General features: G+C 66.6%; 2 protein-coding genes across 3 annotated transcripts; both read right to left on the bottom strand.

The window, feature by feature from the left end:
* Nucleotides 1–1,121: 1,121 nt before the first annotated feature.
* On the bottom strand, nt 1,122–9,487 carry HCK (HCK proto-oncogene, Src family tyrosine kinase). Of its 2 annotated transcripts, none has more exons than XM_035343753.1 (13): nt 9,384–9,487; nt 7,523–7,640; nt 7,152–7,188; nt 6,876–6,975; nt 6,600–6,698; nt 6,312–6,415; nt 5,785–5,934; nt 5,376–5,528; nt 4,851–5,033; nt 4,545–4,621; nt 2,523–2,676; nt 2,135–2,266; nt 1,122–1,342 (listed from the first exon to the last, which is right to left on the bottom strand). In XM_035343753.1, exons 2-13 carry the CDS (start codon nt 7,637–7,639, stop codon nt 1,140–1,142), a joined length of 1,509 nt encoding a protein of 502 aa, XP_035199644.1. In that variant the 5' UTR covers nt 7,640; nt 9,384–9,487; the 3' UTR covers nt 1,122–1,139. The 2 variants fall into 2 exon arrangements, with proteins under 2 accessions (XP_035199644.1, XP_035199645.1); XM_035343754.1 differs by having other exon boundaries at nt 7,152–7,190; nt 7,528–7,640.
* Nucleotides 9,488–10,076: 589 nt separating this feature from the next.
* On the bottom strand, nt 10,077–13,656 carry CCM2L (CCM2 like scaffold protein). The gene is given in 13 exon segments (XM_035343750.1): nt 10,077–10,125; nt 10,190–10,486; nt 10,712–10,850; nt 10,974–11,118; nt 11,228–11,282; nt 11,403–11,538; nt 11,670–12,068; nt 12,070–12,125; nt 12,550–12,733; nt 12,828–12,911; nt 13,217–13,279; nt 13,281–13,385; nt 13,612–13,656. Coding segments are annotated over 12 exon segments (1,674 nt in total). The 5' UTR covers nt 13,642–13,656; the 3' UTR covers nt 10,077–10,125; nt 10,190–10,208.
* Between the last annotated feature and the right edge of the window lie 3,305 nt (nt 13,657–16,961).

Raw genomic sequence — 16,961 nt, 5'->3', positions numbered from 1 at the left:
GAAAAAATAATCAGTCGTGGAAGGTCGTTGGTGGAAGAAGTAAAGAACACCCCCTAAAAACCTTACTTCCTCTATTCCTCTTCCCTAAACACCCTGCCATTAAATACTAAAAATGATCAGAGCCATAAAATGAGCGGGGAAGGAGCGCGTGGCTCGTTGCTGGTAATGCAGATCAGAGGGAACGAGGTAAATGACATCCGTGGGCGAAGCAGAGGCGTTGGAGCGGAGGGGAGCAGCCCCGGGAGCGCTGCAGGGGCTGCAGCTGAAGCAGGGGCCAGGCTCCAGCAAGGGCTCGAGGTCGCACGGGGGCAGATCGGGGGGGGGGGTAGACCTGTCCCATCGCTAAAAAACTCGGTAATTGCATAGCCATACACTGCATATATGCTGCCCTCCGTGCTGAAGCGGGCTCACCAAAACTTGCACTCAACAGATGAAGTGCCACAAAAAAAAAGTACCACAAAAAAAAAAAAAAAAAGTAAAAACAAACAAACAAAAACCACAGATCCAGGAGGGCTTTGGGAGAGACTCGTTTCAGTAACGCTTCAAACCGAGGCCCCTGAGGCAGAGACGAGCTGAGGTGCCGCCACGCAGTGCCATTGGGGTTTCACCAGCGCGCGGGCGCGAGCGGCCAGTGGGCACTGCACAGCGCGCCCAGGGCAGAACGGCTTTTCAGCAAGCACCGTGCAGCACAAGCCCCTACTTCTGCAAAGCGGCACGATAAGATCTCAGACGGCTCAAAAAAAAAAAACAACTATTTCTTTTTTCCCCCGTAGCCGAAGCAGCCGTGGCCCCAGCCCTGTTCGCGTGGTGCTCCCATGGCAGCTGGACACCCACCAGCAGGCACGGCCCGGGGTGCTGCTGCCCCGCAGACTGCCACGTGCGGAAGGCACAAGGCGCAGCCCTGCCTCGCTTATCCCCGCTCTGGCAGCCCCAGGGGTGGCCGGAGCACTGCTTCATCATGCCCTTGCTCCTAACCAAGCCTCCTCAGGAAGTCTTTGGTTTCTGGGCCAGGCCAGCAGACGAGGAAGGTGTGCACAGATCGAGAGCGGGACAGGGGAGAGCAGGGTGCATGTGCTCGCTGCTGCTAACACGGCGCGCACAGTGCGGGGCTGTCCGCCGTGTCCACCAAACTTTCTGCGTTATGGCTGCTGCTGATACTGGCCCTCTGTCGCAGTGAAGAAATCCTCCAAAATACTCTGCGTGTACTCGAAGGTGGGGCGATCCTCTGGTCTGGTCTTCCAGCACCTCAGCATAATGTCGTACAGCTCCTCGGGGCAGTTCTCCGTGCGGGGCATGCGGTAGCCGCGCTCCAGGGCCCGGATCACCTCCACGCTCGACATCCCTGGAGGAACGGAGCAGAACGGGTGAATGTTTCACAGCTGGTCACTGATTTCTTGAAAAGGCAACGAAGAAATATAACCCAACAGTTTGGACACTGTCACTAGGGAGAAAAGGGACAGGCTGGAGGAGCAGGGGAAGGGGAGCTCCTACTGTTCAGGGAAACATGCGAACGACTGGGCTGGTGCATGCGGCTTTGTACCCCGTTTGAGCAGATCAGATGGGAATTGTTAATTGTTTTGTATAAATTTCCCCCAAAATAAAGGCGGCATTTCTCCATCTGCTGAGTCTTTAATGAGCCATTCCTTCCAGTGTCACCGATAAAAATAAGCTAGTGCCGATGGCAGAGCTGGTCCTTCCCTCACAGCCCTTCAAGCCACCCCGCAGCCTTCACGGACCACTTGTGGCAACGTCCTTGTGCAGAACCCTTTTCCATTGAAAAAGGGCACCAGAGAAACAATTAGTATACAGTACAGGGTGGCTCCTAATGATGACGATTTGCAGATCGTTTGAGCCTTCCCTAAAACATCTGGCCCAGCTATCAGCCCTGAACTCCTGTGCTACTTCCAAACACGCTTAATCTGCAGGCAGCAGAAGAGCATGGGTTAGTGGTGTGCACACAAATCCGTGTGCTGTCCAGGGATCTTCCAGCTCTGCTCCCAGCGTGAGATTCAAATTTCCTGCTATTGCCCCTGTTTTCAGTGACCTAACTTCACGGAGAAGCAGATCCCATAGACGGGACCCAGAACACGGAGCACATCTTTTGGAAGCATGAGGAGGCATTTCAGCTCCGTACCTGGGTATGGGATGCGCCCGTAGGTAATGATTTCGGTCAGGAGGATCCCAAAGGACCAGACATCTGATTTTATAGTGAAAGATCCGTAATTGATGGCTTCTGGTGCAGTCCATTTAATGGGAAACTTGGCACCTGGACAAAGAGATCCAATGAGAAGCATGAGCTATAACCCAAATGCTGAGAAACTCGTAGTGAAATATGGGGAACAAGAAGCAAACAGGAAGGTGTGAAGCAATGCAAATGAGCTTCCACTCATCTGTCCATTTACGCAGTGTGTCCCTCCCTGGGCCCTTGCTGCCAAAGCTGCACGTTTTAAGTGGCTTTAAGGGAATCCCACAACCCTTCACCATCTCAGAAAGCGGCCAGGCTCCCACAGCAGCTCTCCTACCTTCCCGGGCCGTGTACTCGTTGTCTTCAATGATCCTGGCCAGGCCGAAGTCTGCGATCTTGCACACCAGTATTGCTGACACTAGAATATTGGCAGCCCTCAGGTCTCTGTGGATGTAGTTCCTCTTCTCAATAAAAGCCATCCCTTCTGCAATCTGCAAAAAGCAGAAAAAGGCAAGGGGGCTGTCTGAAATAACACAAAAACCCTAAAAGCGGCTGTGCTAGGAATGGAAAAGAGCTGAATTGCTTCTGGCGAGTACAAGAGAAGCAGGGCCAAAGGCGGCTGAGCCGTGGCTGTGATGGACTGCTGCATGGGAACCACTCCCAGCACAGGGAGCCCCTTGTGAAAGAAATGAGGGGTTTGGGTGGCCAGGCCAGCACAAAGGCCACACGTGAAAAAAGCAGCGAGAGCTGGTGTCCGAGGAGCTGACGTGCTCGTGAGCGAGTGTCTGTGGATGTCCACGGGTCGAGGTGTAACAGCTGGGCAAGCCACGCGCTGCTGAGGGGACACCAAAGGGACTTTACCTGCTGCAGTCAGAGTCTGTCAGCAGTACAGAGCTTCTCTGGGGTGGACAGAGAAAACCCATGATGGTCCCTGGGCGAGGACAGGGAGGTGCCTGAGGGCCTCGAGAGCAGCCCACGAAGTCAGCCCTGCCGTTGCACCCACAAGGCTGGACCGGGGCAAGGTGCAGAGACCCACAAAATACAGAAGTAAAGCAGCACCGCAAGGGCGGAAGGATCATTTCCAGGGCCACGGGCGGTTTTGCTTGCAGTGACTCAGCCCCAGCCCGGGCTCACTGGCTGCTGCCCTTGTGCAGGCACTGCGGGCTCTGCCCCGGTGCTGCAGCTGCGGCACGAGGTCTGGAGGGGACAGGGGGACAGCCTGCCGGGAGCAGATGGCTGCACGCCTGCCTCGCTGCTCGGCGCGGCCACAGCCAGCTCGAGGAGCCAGAGACCTGCCCTAAACCTCCTGCGCCTGGGCCCTGCTGTTGCTCAGGTTCCTCCATGAATTATTTCACCGAGGCACCAGGCTCAGCTCAGTGGTCGCTGGCTGTGGCCGCCGGCTGCAAGTGCTGCAGAAGCAGCGGCGACAAAGCAGTGGTTGCACAAATGATTGCACACGTAAAGCTGTATGTGTAAGAGCACACTCAGCTGTACCCAAAGGCAGCTCCTGAAAATAACCCCGACACTGCTTTCACTGAGTACCCCTTCCTCTCCACGTGCCTTCCTCCAGCCCGTGGCTGGAAGATGATTTTAAGTGCAGTCACTGCCATAAAGCTCCCATAGGCACTGCCGTGGGGGGAAATGGCACGGTATGTTCCTTGCAGTGCTCTCGTGAAGGCTGTCCCCTGGGCTGTATCACACCGAGCACTGTTTTCAGGTGACTGTCACATCAGCAGCGATGGACATAGATCTGTAGCTCCGATGCTGCTGCTCCCCAGGGGGGGGCCATGCCAGCCAGACCTGGGGTGTCCTGGAGACAGGACCGGGCAAACGTGAGCAGGTGAGAACCAGCTCCGGCCCCTCACCCCGTGGCTTCCAAAATGCAGAACTGTGCCGCGGGCCCCCAGGGCTGTGACCTGCAGGGCAGAGACCCTCGGCCCCAACAGAGGTTCCTTCCTGGCTCCTGACAGGGTCTGTGCTGCTTTGGGGTGCTGGGCACAGCCCGGTGCTGGCTGCAGCTACCGGGTTAATGGGGAGGAAGCAACCACTTCTCCTTTCCTGCACACCTGCTCCCACGCTAGGAGCACGCAGCGGGCTGCCTCGCATGGCACCGTGACCCTCACCAGCCCCTTCCCCAAATTTCCCAGCCCATGAGCCTGTCCCCGGGGGGCTCTGCAGGCCCTACCTGCCCGAGCTGTGGACAGGCTGCTCTCAGGCTGCCTCCCAAACGCCTGGAGATGAGCTCTCAGGGGGATCGGAGGGGGTCGAGCTCAGCTTTGCAAGCCCCAGGGTGCCAGCAGCCGGCCCCATGTCCCGGGAGCTGGAGCAGGGAGCCAAGAAAGGTCTGTCCCCTCCTCACCTGGGCAGAGAAGTCGATCAGCTTCGGCAGCGGCTGCTTGTTCCCCTCCTCGCTCTTCAGGAAATCCAGCAAGCTCCCTGCGGGCAGGCAGGGTGCTGGGCTCAGCTCAGCCAGGGCCGTGACGCTGCTCCAGGACCCTCTGGGGCTCACCGGCTCCCAAACCCACCCGCAGGCAGCACAGGTCCCATCCTCCTCCATCTGTCCCCATCCCTCCTCTCCCAGGGCCGTCCCCACATCCCCCCAGAGCCCACGTCTTCCCCGGGGATGGGGGGAGCCGGTCCTGCACCGCAGGGACGCGGGTGGCACCTTTCTCCATGAACTCGGTGATGATGTAGATGGGCTCCTCCTTGGTCACGACGGCGTGCAGCTTCACCAGCTTGTCGTGCTGCAGGGTCTTCATGAGGTTGGCCTCCTCCAGGAAGGCGCTCACGGACATGCTGCCGGGCTTCATGGTCTTCACCGCCACCTTGGTGTGCTTGTTGTAGGTAGCTGGGGGGGGGGGGGACGCAGGCCGTTCCCCAGGGTGCCCAGCCCTCCCCAGGCACCCCACGCTGGGAGCACCGGGCTTTGCAGCCAAACCCCCACTCCCGCAGGCAGAGCTGCTGCGTGACGGCTGGAGACCACGCGCAGTCCCTGGCTGTCCCTGCGGGAAGGACAGGGCCACCACTACTTCCCAGTGCCCCTCTCTCCTCCCTCCAGTTGCTTCCTCACTGTCTGCTCGCGGGGCACCCCCCCACCCCCTGCCACCCCTCCACCTCCTCTCCCACCCCTCGCCCTTCCTCCTTCACCATCACCTTCCTCCTCCTCCCAGCCGCCTCCCCCCGCTCTCACCCATCCACACTTCTCCGAACTGCCCGGCTCCCAGCTTCCTCTCCAGCTGCAGAGACTCCCGAGGGATTTCCCACGCGTCTTTCTCCCAGGGCTTCTGGGGTTTGGGCATGCAGCAGGGGTAGGTGAGCTTCTGGCACAGCCCGTCGCTTTGCCCTGCCGGGGAGCGCCCAGTGCCATCAGCCGGGCTTCGTGCTACGAAGCGCAGAGCCCGCCACAGCCCCCGTGGGTGCAGGACACGACCCAGTGTCAGACACCAGCACCGCAACAGGGACGTGGCACTGCCAGGGCACCGGCCTGGGGACGGGCAGCCCTGGGCACTGCAGGCATTCAGGGCACCACCACCCGCTGCTGGGTACCACGAGCGGCGGTGCCGGGCAGGACCATGCTGGAGCGATGCCCCGGGGCTCACCCTTGTAGTGCTCGACCAGCTCCTGCAGCGTGTCGAAGCTGCTGCGTGGGGAGATGTAGAAGCCGCCGCTATCCAGCGTCCGGATCTTGTAATGCTTCACGCTGCCTCCCTGCAGGCCGTCCCCGTCCCGCACCGACAAGGAGTAGCAGCCTGCTCGGGGAAGGGCGAGCTGCAGCATGGGGCAGTGCCCCCCCGGCTCCCGGACACACATGCGGGTCCCAGCAGCACCCGGCCGAGCCACCAGCTCAGCACTGTCCCCTGCTTGCCACCATCACCCCCTCAGCCCCAGAACAAGGCCAGATGAGCCCCAAACACCAAAGGCAGCCTCGGAGGGACCGGGCATCCCTGGACCCTGCAGGGCTCAGGCACACAGCAGTGCTGCGGCTCTCGTAGGGGTGCTGGCAGAGGGAGCGGATCCCAGCTCCTGCCCAGCAGGAAAGCAGAGCTCCCTGGAGGGTCCGGAGCCCCTCACCCAGGCAGATCTGCATGAGGGGAGCTCTCCCTCACCCTGTGGGGTCCCTCGGTACCTTTGGTGGTCTCGCTGTCCCGTATCATGAAGGATCCGATCATGTTCCCAGGGCCAAGCAGCAGCCGCTCCGCATCCTTCCTGCTGATGCCCTTAAAAAACCACCTGCGGCAGGAACAGAGCACGCAGCAACCTCCGTCAGGGACCAGAAAGCCAAGGCCGTGTGGGCTGGGGGGCGTCAGCCCCTGCCACAGGGGGGACACGGGGCAGGAGGGGGGATGGCCACGCTGGGCAAGGCAGGAGCTCGCGGGGAGCACACAGGAGGGGCTGGCCCCGGGGGGACGCTCACTCTTCTGTCTCCAGCGAGTCAGCTCGGGCCACGTAGTTGCTGGGGATGAAGCCCTCGTGCCCTGTCACCAGCGACCGTGCCTGCCACCACTCCCCCTTCCTGAGGATAAAGACGGCAGCGGGTCAGTGCTGGGCACCACCAGCTCCTTCGTGCCAGCGGCACCCAGGGCGCGTGGTCACCGGCACGCTACAGCACAGAGCAAACGGGCAAAGTCCAGACAAACAGCAAGCAGGGCCACACGAGCCTTCAGGACACCCTGCGGCGGGGGACACTTACTCCTCCAGGACCTTCAGCCGCTCTCCCTTCTTGAAGCTCAGGTCCCCAGCGTGCATCGCCTCGTAGTCATAGAGCGCCAGCACCACGCTGTCCCCCGGGCCTGTGGCAAGAGGTGGTCCTGGGCACCCGTCCCTGCGGTGGGACCAGGTCCCTGCCACCCTGCGCCACGGCCGCACTGCGCTCGGAGGGAGCCCGGAGCTCCCAGGCTGCCAGGTCCAGCTGGGCTCGATCCTGGGCTGAGGACCCCCACGTGCCCGCAGGACCACGCGTACTCACCATCCACCGGCAGGGGCACAGCGCTGCAGGCATTGTGCTGGAAAGCAGGACAACAAACAGAGGGAAGTCACGGGTGGCAGAGACCGGTACACCACAGGAATCTCAGCCACTGCACCAGCATCTCCCTGCCTCCCTCCCCGAAACCCTCATTTTTCTCCCTCTTTCTCCATAATCCCTTTATTTCCACCGGGTTCGCCCTGTGCCTTGCTCCATCCTGGGCTGGGCAGGCCCTGTGCTCCCATCCCAGCGCCCCCGGCCAGCCCCAGGCTCGGCGCTCCCGCAGCTCCAGCGAGGCCACGGGCAGAGCCCGCATGGGTGGCTCCAGGGCTGAGCACCCCCCTCCCAGCGGGGGCACGACGGCTCCCACTTACGTGCTTGTTGTCAGCCGTGGGGTCCTTCACGTAGTGGCCCAGCTGCAGGCTGGGGCCGAGACCCGTTTTTATCACCTTGTCTGGGATGTCAGCTTCCTTCGACTTCACGCAACCCATCCTGTGAAGGGGGGCAGGGGAAGTGGAGCCGTTGCGACAGAGCAGAAAGCCCCACGCCTGCGGCTCCTGCCCCGGCCCCGCTCCCCCGGGCAGGACGGGCTCCGCTCCCCCAGCACCACGCACAGCACCAGCACCCAGCCCGGATGGTCGGAGCCACGGGCAGGGGCGTCAAGGGGCGAGAAGGAAAAGGGATCTTGTGGTGTAGGGAAAGCCGTAGCAGGAGGTGAGTTTGGGACAGGCAGGGTGCCAGGACGCAGCTCCGCTGCTCCCCCAAAAAGCTTTCCCTGCCCAGGGTGCCGGGGCTGAGCTCCGCAGCAGGGAAGCGGGGCTCCGGTGTCTCCAGGTGCTCGGAGCTCACCAGCCCAGCACGGTTTTGGCACTGTTATTCTTTTTTTTCTTTAAAAGAAGGGAAATGGAAAGTGGTTCAGCCCAGGACACGACCACATCCAAGACAATGGCTGTGCTGTGGGCTGGGCCCTGCCAAGACCTGGGGACGGGTACAGAAGGGTGGCCAGGGCCAGCAGGGGCCCGGGGAGCCCATCTGGGCACTGAGCCCATGGGGTGGAAGCCCAGGGAGGCCAGGAAGAAGGCAAGAGGAGCCCTGGGTGCTGGTGTGGGCTGGCACCCCTCGGCACAGGCCCCCAGACGTGCCCTGCAGGGTGAAGCTGCCTTTGGCAGCCACCAGCCCAGGATGAAGCCAAGTGCTCAGCTTTCCCCAGCTCCCCCCAAAGAAACATCAGCAGGAAAACCTGCTGCCAGAAGCAGCAAGTGCTGGGGAAACCCCCCCCAGAAAGGACACTTCCCTTTGTCCGGTGGAGACCTCAGCACAGGGGAAAGGAGAAGGGTGCAGGCAGTGACGGCGAAGGAGGAAGCAAACGGCCCCTGCATCGCAGGGGATGTGCACAGCACTGCCTTGGTCCCACAGCCCTCGAGGGACCACCGCTGTCACCTCCCAACCGAGCCACCGTCACTCCTCATCCTTTCTAGCATGCCAAAGCCTCCGCCAAACCCCTTGTCAGGGTGGCAGCAGCAGCCCGAGCCGACAGGGGCAGGGAGCACGTCCCTCTCCCAGAGGACACCCTGGACTCAGACATTGGGACCAGCTCCCAGCAAAGCCCAAGGGCCCAGTGCTGAGCAGGACAGCACCAGGCCCCTGGGGAGCCGAGCATCCCGCGGCCCCAAGCCCTGCAGCACCCCAGGTCACCATCACACGCAGCGACCCGGTGCCGAGGGCTTTCCCGCAGGCTCCGGTGGCACCGGGGAGCACCGGCGCTGGGAGCTGCTCCCTGGCACATCCCGGGTCCCGCAGCTGGCCTGGCCGTCCCTGAGCGCTGGGGACAGGACGGGAAGTGGCGGAGGTGTGAAGGCGTGGGCACACCGCAGCTCAGCCGCCCGCGGCCCCGTGTCCTCACTGCTGGGACGGGGGCGGCGGGGCCCCTGCAGCCCCCCGTGAGCCCCGCATCGGGCGGCACCTCCACGGAGTGAGCCCGGGGCACCCCAGTACCACCCCAACCCTCCCCTCCCCGCACCCCGGTGTCACCTTCCCACCTCCCCGGACATCGCCTCCCCCCCCGAGGCCCCCCCCCCGGACCACCCGGGGACAGGACGGGGCCAGACCCGTGCCAGCACGGTGCAGGACCCCGGCAGCACCGGCTGTCCCGGGCAGCGACCGTCCGGCCGGGCAGCCCGGTACCGGTACCGGGAGCTCCGTGCGCCCTGCCGCCCCCCGGGGCTCCGCTCTCACCTCGGCCGCCGTCCGGGGCCACGTCCCGGGGCACGTCCCGCTCCCGGTCCCGCTCCCGGAGCCGGGGCTGCCGCCGCGGCGCTCAGCTCGGGTGCCCTCCGCGCCCCGCCCCGCCTAGGCCCCGCCCCTCCCGGTGTGGCCCCGCCCCTCCCGGTAACGCCCCCACCCCTCCCGGTAGCGCCCCCTCCCCTCCCGGGTGCAGGCGGCCGGAGTGGGACCCCCGCGCTGCGCCCCCGGGGAGCAGGGACGGGGACAGCCGGTGCCCCCCGTCGGGCCGTGCCGCTCCTCTCCCGGCCCCGGTGTCCCCGGGACGCCCGTCCCACGGCCCCTGCCCGGCTCCGTCACCCCGAGCGCCCCCGAGTGGGCTGGGGGCGACGGCAGCTCAGGGGCCGTGTGGCACCCCCGTGGCACCGAGCAGCCCCCGTCGCCCCCGTGCCGTCCAGGATTTGGGGACAGCGCTGTTAGGGGACAGCTCTGCGGGCAGCACGGCCCCTGCCCGCCCTGCTCCCCCCTGCCCCATCCCGGTCCTGCCGGGGGGGCCCCCGAGGCACTGCCCCGGGACATCAGGACGGCGGCTGCTCCCAGCCCAGGCGTTTAATTGCGATCTGCCAAAATGACAGCACGGGGCGCTGCTGGGGGGTGGGGGGGCTGCCCTGCCTCGCCACCAGCCCAGCCGAGAGCTGCCAGGGCAGTGCAGAGCCTTGTCCCCTCCCGTGGGGACAAAGTGGGGACAGCGCCAGGCAGCCGGCACCCTGCCCATCCAGGCGTGGAGCTCCAGCACCGCGCTGGAGAGCAGCGAGGGGCCCGCCGGGTTGCAGCAGCCCCTCACAGATAATTGTCCTCCTCCTCCTCCTCCTCCTCTTCGTCCCGCGCCAGCGCCTCGATGTCGTGGGTGATGTCCGTGATCATGCGGTTGAAGGACTCGGACTCGGAGCGCAGGGACCAGCTGTCGTAGCTCCGCACGGCCGAGGCCGACGTGTTGCTCATGCTGCGCTTGATGCGGCCGAAGCTGTCGGTGAGGATGCCGCCCTCGCGGATGCCGATGCTCTCCAGGAAGGTCTCGAAGTACCCGATGTCTTGGTCGGGGATGAAGGGCCTCATTCCTGCGACAGGCGCCGTGAGGCTCGGGGTGACCGTGCCCGGGGGGGGGCCAGCCAGCCCGGGCAGAGGCATTCGCAAAGCAGCGGGGGCCCAACACCCCCTGGTGCACACCCAGGACCAGCTCCCCATCCCCAAAGGACACACGGACACGGCCAACGTGAGGCAGTAACCCACTGCTGGGGCTGCTCGGACACCCCAGCGGCTGGGGCGGGTACCCCTGCGCTCACCCAGGAGCAGGAACTTCCTCCGGTCCCCGTAGAGGCGCAGGAGGTCGGCGCAGTACTCCTGCACCGGCGTGCCCAGCCGGTACTCGCGGAGCATCACGGCGAACTGCTGGATCTCCTGGGGTGACAGCTTGTTGCGCAGCTGCGGGGACACGGGGACGGCTCGGGGCTGGGGGCAGCGCACAGCCTCAACCCCACCACCCCGCACCTGGCCGGCTGCTCCCCGGCACCCGGAGAGGAGCAGGGTCCCCCCCCGCGCCCTCACCGTCACCATGTAGTCCTGCAGCTGCTCCAGCCCCGCGCTGCTCTGGTCGCTGCCGCTGCAGGCGGTGGCCAGGCTGTGGTGGGACTGGTGGAAGGAGGGCGAGGAGGCCCCGCTGTAATACGCCTCGAACGTCTCGGAGCCATTGCTGTGGGAGGGCGGGGGCGTGGGGTCAGCGGGTCCGTTGGGCAGGGCTGGGGGGTCTGCAGCTGGGACGGGCACCCACCATGGGGGCACCCGGGGGAGGCCAGACTCACAAGGAGCTGAAGTCGGCGTCGTAGCCGTACGTCCCGTCCGTGCGGCAGCTCTCACCTGGGGAGGGAGAGCCAAGCTCTGAGAGCCAGGGCAGGCCCCCCCCGTGCTGTGCCCAAGCCCCCCAGCCCCCTGCAGTCCCACGCGGCATCCCACCCCCCCCCCCCCCCAGCCACTCACTCCTGCTGGAGAGCCAGGGCCGCGTGGGCGTGGAGGTGTAGTGGTACCCGGCGCGGTCCACGCACTCGATGCTCTGGTCCCCGTAGATGATCTGGAAGACCTGGCAGATGAGCGCGCAGGACTCCTCGGCCGCATCCTGCAGCAGGAAGGGGGGGAGAAGGGAAGGTGGGCGCATGCCGGGGGGGGTGGGCACATGCCAGAAGGGTGGGCGCATGCCAGGGGGGTGGGCGCATGCCAGGGGGGTGGGCGCATGCCAGGGCCGCTCACCCTGTTGGGCACGGCGAGGATGACGAGGTTGGAGTAGGCATCGGGGCAGGGCTCCTGGGGGTCCAAGGGGTTGCTGCCGGCGTGCCGCCGCTCCCAGCTGCCGAAGCCGGTGCCGCGCTCCCAGCTGCCGCCGGCCGTGCCGGCTCGACGCCGCTCCCAGCTGCCTCCGCAGGGCTGCCGCCGCTCCCAGCTCCCCGAGGGCCGCCCGCGCTGCCGCCGCTCCCAGCTGCCGCCCCGCCGCCGCTCCAGGCTGCCGCCCTGCCGGCCCTCCTGCCCGCCCCGCGCCGCCCGCCAGTCCAGGCTGCAGATGGTGTGCCGCCGCTCCATCGGGCCCCCCAGACGCCCCGGCTCTGGCCAGGCGCCCCCCCGGACGCTTCTCGGCGGGGGCTGCCTCCGGCATGCCGACCGGGGCCGCCTCGGGGTGTGCGCCGGCAGGGACCGGGTCCACTCCCAGGCCTGGAGGCAGCGAGGAGGGACGGGGTGTCAGGGTGGGGGCTGCGATCCCCAGCCCACCCGGCCCCCAGTTCAGCCCTGGCTCCGCAGCCGGGTGGGAAGCAGAGGGGCTGGGGGTGGCGGGGGGATATGGGAGGCCCAGTGAGCTGGGGGCGGTGGGGCTGGGTGGTGGGGGCTGCGGTGGGGTGGGAGCAGGGGGATTAGGGCACAGCTGTGGCTGGTGGCTGAGCACAGGGTTGGTGATCAAAGCACCGGAGCCCCTGTGCGCCCATCACGGGGGGGGGGGGGGGGCACTTCCAGGATCCTTTCCCACCACCATTATTTAATGGTGGCAGCCGGTGCTGGGAGCAAGGCTGCCGCCCCGGGAGGGCACACGGGGTGCTCGGGGTCAGGGCATCGTGCTGGGACCCCAGCAGGGCGCCCGCACCCGTTTTGAGGATGAGGAGGTGCAGGGCGTCGTCGCGCAGGTAGGAGGCTGCGGCGATCTCGTGCGTGGGGATGCGCAGGATCAGCTCCTCGTCGTCGCGCCAGGTGAGCAGGAGGCAGCGGGCGGACAGGCTCAGGATGCTGTCCTGCTCCGGCGTCGTCTGCAGGGGCAGCTCCTTCAGCTGCTGTGGGGCAGAGCGAGTGCCGGGTCATGGGGGGACCGGGGGCACCGCGGGGCAGCGCGGGGACGTCCCCGTGGGGTGCCGGGCGCCCTCTTACCCTGGCGGTGTCCAGCAGCTGCAGCACCTCATCCCGGCTGGAGGGGTTCAGGGAGGCTGTCACCCAGGTCAGGTGCCCTAAAAACTGGGGGGGGCAAAGCCCCAAGGGGTTTTGGGGAAGGCAGGGGGGAGCCCTGTGGGAGGAAGGCCAGCCCTGGGGGGCACTGGGGCGGGGGCTCTGCGTCCTCCCACCGCCACGGCCCCACGGGCAGCCTGCACCTCCCTGGGCTGGGGTGGTGGGGAGCCTGCCCGCACCCCCAGCCTGCTCCCCCCTTCCTTGGGGGTTTGTCCAGGACAGGAGGGGGCCAGGACCCTGCTGGCCACTGTGGGTGGTGGCCTAATGCATGGCAGGTGGGGTCGCTGGTGACCCTGGCACCCCCAGCCCGTTACCTTCACCTCCTTCTCCACGTAGTCGTGCAGCAGGATCTGGGGGTCTATCAGGTAGTCGGGGGGGGTAGAGGGGCACCGAGTGCAGCGGCCGCCGGTAGACGCTGCTGCGGAGCGCCGGCTTCCGAGCGGCCTTGGGGAAAACCAGCCGCTTGATGGGCGACACGAAGCCCTGCGGGGGACAGCGGGGTGCGGGGGCACGTCACCACGGGGCGGGGGGTCAGCCCCGGCACTGCACAGCTCCTCCTCATTGGGGCCCCCAGATCTGCGCCACTTCGGGGCTCAGCCCCAGGGGACAGCAGGTGGGGACCCCCCCCATCTCCCCACCCCTCGCCCCAGGCACCACGGGTGCTGCAGAGCTGCTCCTGCCCGCCCCGCGGCCCCCGAAACGCGCTCACCTTCTTCCCCCTCTTGGCCTCGCAGTCCATGGCGCTGCCGCCGTCCTCCCCGTCCAACGCCTTTGTTGTTTTCCTGTGTCGGAAACTCCACCAGGACGGCTCTGATGTGAGTTCCTGCCCCGCCGGGGGGGTGCTGGGCTGGGCTGGGACGGGACTGGGACAGGACTGGGACTGGAACTGGGCTCAGGCTGGGACTGGGGCTGCGGCGGAACTGGGACGAGACTGGCACTGGGACTGGCGCTGGCACTGGGACAGGGCTAGGACTGGGATGGGACCAGGACTGGGGCTGGGGGTGCCCCGGGACCAGGCAGCAGAGCAGCCCCTGCCCCTCGCTGCCCCGCGGCTCCCATGGCCCCGCATCAGCCCCCTCCCCGTGGCTTCACTCGGGGGCTCCCTGCCCCTCGCTGCCCCTGTGCTGCCCTGCCTGCGAGTGGCCCTGCCACGGGGGAAGGCTCCAGCTGGAGCCCACGCAGGAGCCCCTGAAGCACCCCGACCCTGCAGCTGCCCATGGGGCTCGAGACCCACCGTGGGTCTGGGGGCTGGATGGGGACCAGGGCCTCCGGCAGGGAGGAATTCAGCCTGGGAGAGCTGGGCCGGGGCCGTGTCCGGCAGTTTCCTCCCGGCACACCGCATCCTGCCCGCGCACCCCTTCCCTGCCGGCCGCTGCGCCAGGGCAGTGCCAGCGGGGGCCTTGGACAGGCGGCACCTCCGCAGCCATCCGGCCCTGTCCCTGATGTCCCCAGCACCCCAAGACAGAGCCCCCCCAGCACCCCGGCACGGCCACGCAGAGCCCTGCTCCCCTGCAGAGCCCTGACCTGGAGCCACCGGTGCAGAGCAGGGAGAGCTGGAGGTGCCAGCAAGGACAAGCTCCGGCAGGCAGGGCTTATTGAAATGAATTTAATATCTCATGTTGCAGCAAAATTAAAAATATACAAAAAGTTTGTGGTATACAAAAAAGTCTCGGTCAGACCCCGGTCTCCCGCTCACCCCCTGCCCGCGCCGAGGGTCCCAGAGAAGAAGGTGGCACACGGAGTATTTACAGTACGTGACAGCCGGGCTCCCGGTCCCGAGCACCATGGGGACGTGGCTGAGACCCGCCGGGACGCAGCCCCCAGCTGCCCCCTCCGGGGAGAAAACAGCCCCGGCCGAGAGCAGCAGAGCTCAGCCCCGATCCGAACCACGTCCCCCCACCCCCCCATTCCCTGAACCCGGGGCAGCCCCGCTGCCTGCCCCGTGCTGCCCCCCCCCGGGACCAGGACCCCCTTCCCCAGGGGGAGCTGGAGCAGCCCCGGAGCTGCCCCGCAGCGCCCAGCTCAGCCCTGGGTCGAGCCCCCTCGGCGCTCCCTTGCCAGCGGGTGCTGATGGCCTGGCACCACCATCATCACCACCACCAGCCGGGTTGGCCCCCCCTTGGCGCTGGCTGTTCAGCCCCCGTCGGCCTGGGGCTAAGCCAGGCATGGGGGCTGCAAGCGCGGTGCGGGGGGAGCTGTGTGTGGGGAGGGGGCCCAGCCCCACGTGCCGCAGCCAGCCCCGGCTCCTGCACCCGCTGCCCTGACCCCGACACGGGAGCAGCCCGGGGCTGAGGGGACCGTGGCTTGAGTGCATAGAAAAGTGTCCCTCCGACCCGCGCCCCCCCGGGGAAAGAGCACACGGGGTGGGGGGGGGCGCAGATGACCCCCGGCTGCGTGGCTCCGAACCCTGGGGGCACGGGCAGAGGGTGCAGGAACCGGCACCGGCACGGCACCGCTCGATGGCTCCCAGGGCCGTGGGGCTCCTGGCTGCCCCCACACCCCAAACCCCCCCCCTGGGTCCCATCTTCCCGTCGCGCTTCCCTGAGGATAACAGAAGCCTCCTCCGCTGAGAGCCCGGCTGGACAAGGGGCTGTCCCTGGAGCTCGGCTGGATGGGGGATTTTTTTGCCCGTTACTGGTGGGAGAGGAGGAGTGCGGGTCCCGGGGGGGGCCAGCCCGCTGCCCAGACCCAGCGATGCTCTGTGCCCTCCTCCAAAAGGATTTCCGAGGCTTGCAGTTAGCACCAGTTAGCACCAGTGACCCCAGCCCGGCCCATCCCAGCCCGCAGTCATCCGGGGCCTTCGAGCTACGGAGAAATGGGAAACAAAAGCAAGGGGGCACCAGCGGCACCACGCACCCCGCTGCGCCTTGGGGACCCCGCTGCGCCTTGGGGACCCCGCTGCACCTTGGGGACCCCGCTGCGCCTTGGGGACCCCGCTGCACCTTGGGGACCCTGCTGCACCTAGGGGATCCTGCAGCACCATGGGGACCCCGCTGCACCTTGGGGACCCCGCAGCACCGTGGGGACCCCACACCAGCCCGGCCCTCAGGGGCGCAGCGGGGCTGGGGCAGGGCTCCCAGCCCGGGGCACAGCTCAGCACCACGGGGCCGTCACAGCTTGGGGACCGGGGGGGGGGGACCGGTGCTGGAGGAAGGCACAGGGGGGCTGTGGGTGCGTGCGGGGGGGGGCTCTGCACGTGCTGCGAGCGGTGCGCGGCCTGGGGAGGCCGGCAGCTCTGCCCTGCGGACCCAGCTGCAAACACAGAGGACGGACACACGGACACGGGGGGGGGGGGGACGGGGGGGTACATTCAGCACAGCCCTTCAGGCAGGGGCCCAGGGAGCCCGGCCCCATGGGAGCAGGGCACACATTCAGCCCCGGAGCCCAGGGCAGCCCCGCTCCTCGGCAGGGGCCTGGGGGCGCCGGGGGTGGGGGGCAGGATCCTGGCTCGGGTTCACACCTCTGAGCTGGGGGGGCTGATGCTGATGGGGGCGTGGATGGAAATGCCCCCCGCTGGCAACGGGGGGGAGAGAACAACTGTGGGTGAATCCGGCCTTGGGGAGCCCCCCGGGAGCGATGCCACCACCCTGCAATGCCCCCTCCCCACCCCCCCGGTGCCAGCCAGGCCCTGCCCCACCAGCGTCAGCGGAGGTAGAAAATGTCACACAAATGTCACCTACCAGGTGAAAACAAACACGATGCGATGAAGCGGTTCCCAGAAGGGTGGGAGGGGATGGTGGGGTGCAGCCACCCCCCCAACACACCATCCGGAGGGGGGCCAGGCTCAGGGCTGGGGGCTGGGTCCCACATGGAGCAGGAGCCCCCTGGGGCGCAGGCACGGCCAGAGCCCACACCGGGGGGGAACCAAGGGCTGAGATGAAGGGAGACCCCGGGACCTGGGGGGAAGCAGGAGACATGGGGGGGGTGGCCAGACCCCCGCTGTCCCCTGCTCACTCCTCACCACCACCTGCTCCCTGGGGGTGACAGGAGCCCCCCACACCCTGCTACAGCCCCTCTCCAGCATCCCAACGGCCCTGTCCCACCACCCGTGTCCCCTGC

The sequence above is a fragment of the Oxyura jamaicensis genome, chromosome 20 (assembly GCF_011077185.1).
Source record: "Oxyura jamaicensis isolate SHBP4307 breed ruddy duck chromosome 20, BPBGC_Ojam_1.0, whole genome shotgun sequence".
NCBI classification, from domain to species: domain Eukaryota; kingdom Metazoa; phylum Chordata; class Aves; order Anseriformes; family Anatidae; genus Oxyura; species Oxyura jamaicensis.
This window is presented reverse-complemented; position numbering and strand designations above follow the sequence as displayed.

Coding starts and splice junctions, on each gene's coding strand:
- HCK (XM_035343753.1), bottom strand. CDS start 7,639: ATGGGTTGCGTGAAGTCGAAGGAAGCTGACATCCCAGACAAGGTGATA. Junction 5,935..6,311: donor GGACAGCGAGACCACCAAAG/GTACCGAGGGAC, acceptor TTCCCCGAGCAG/GCTGCTACTCCTTGTCGGTG. Junction 5,034..5,375: donor GTTCGGAGAAGTGTGGATGG/GTGAGAGCGGGG, acceptor CCCCCCCCCCAG/CTACCTACAACAAGCACACC.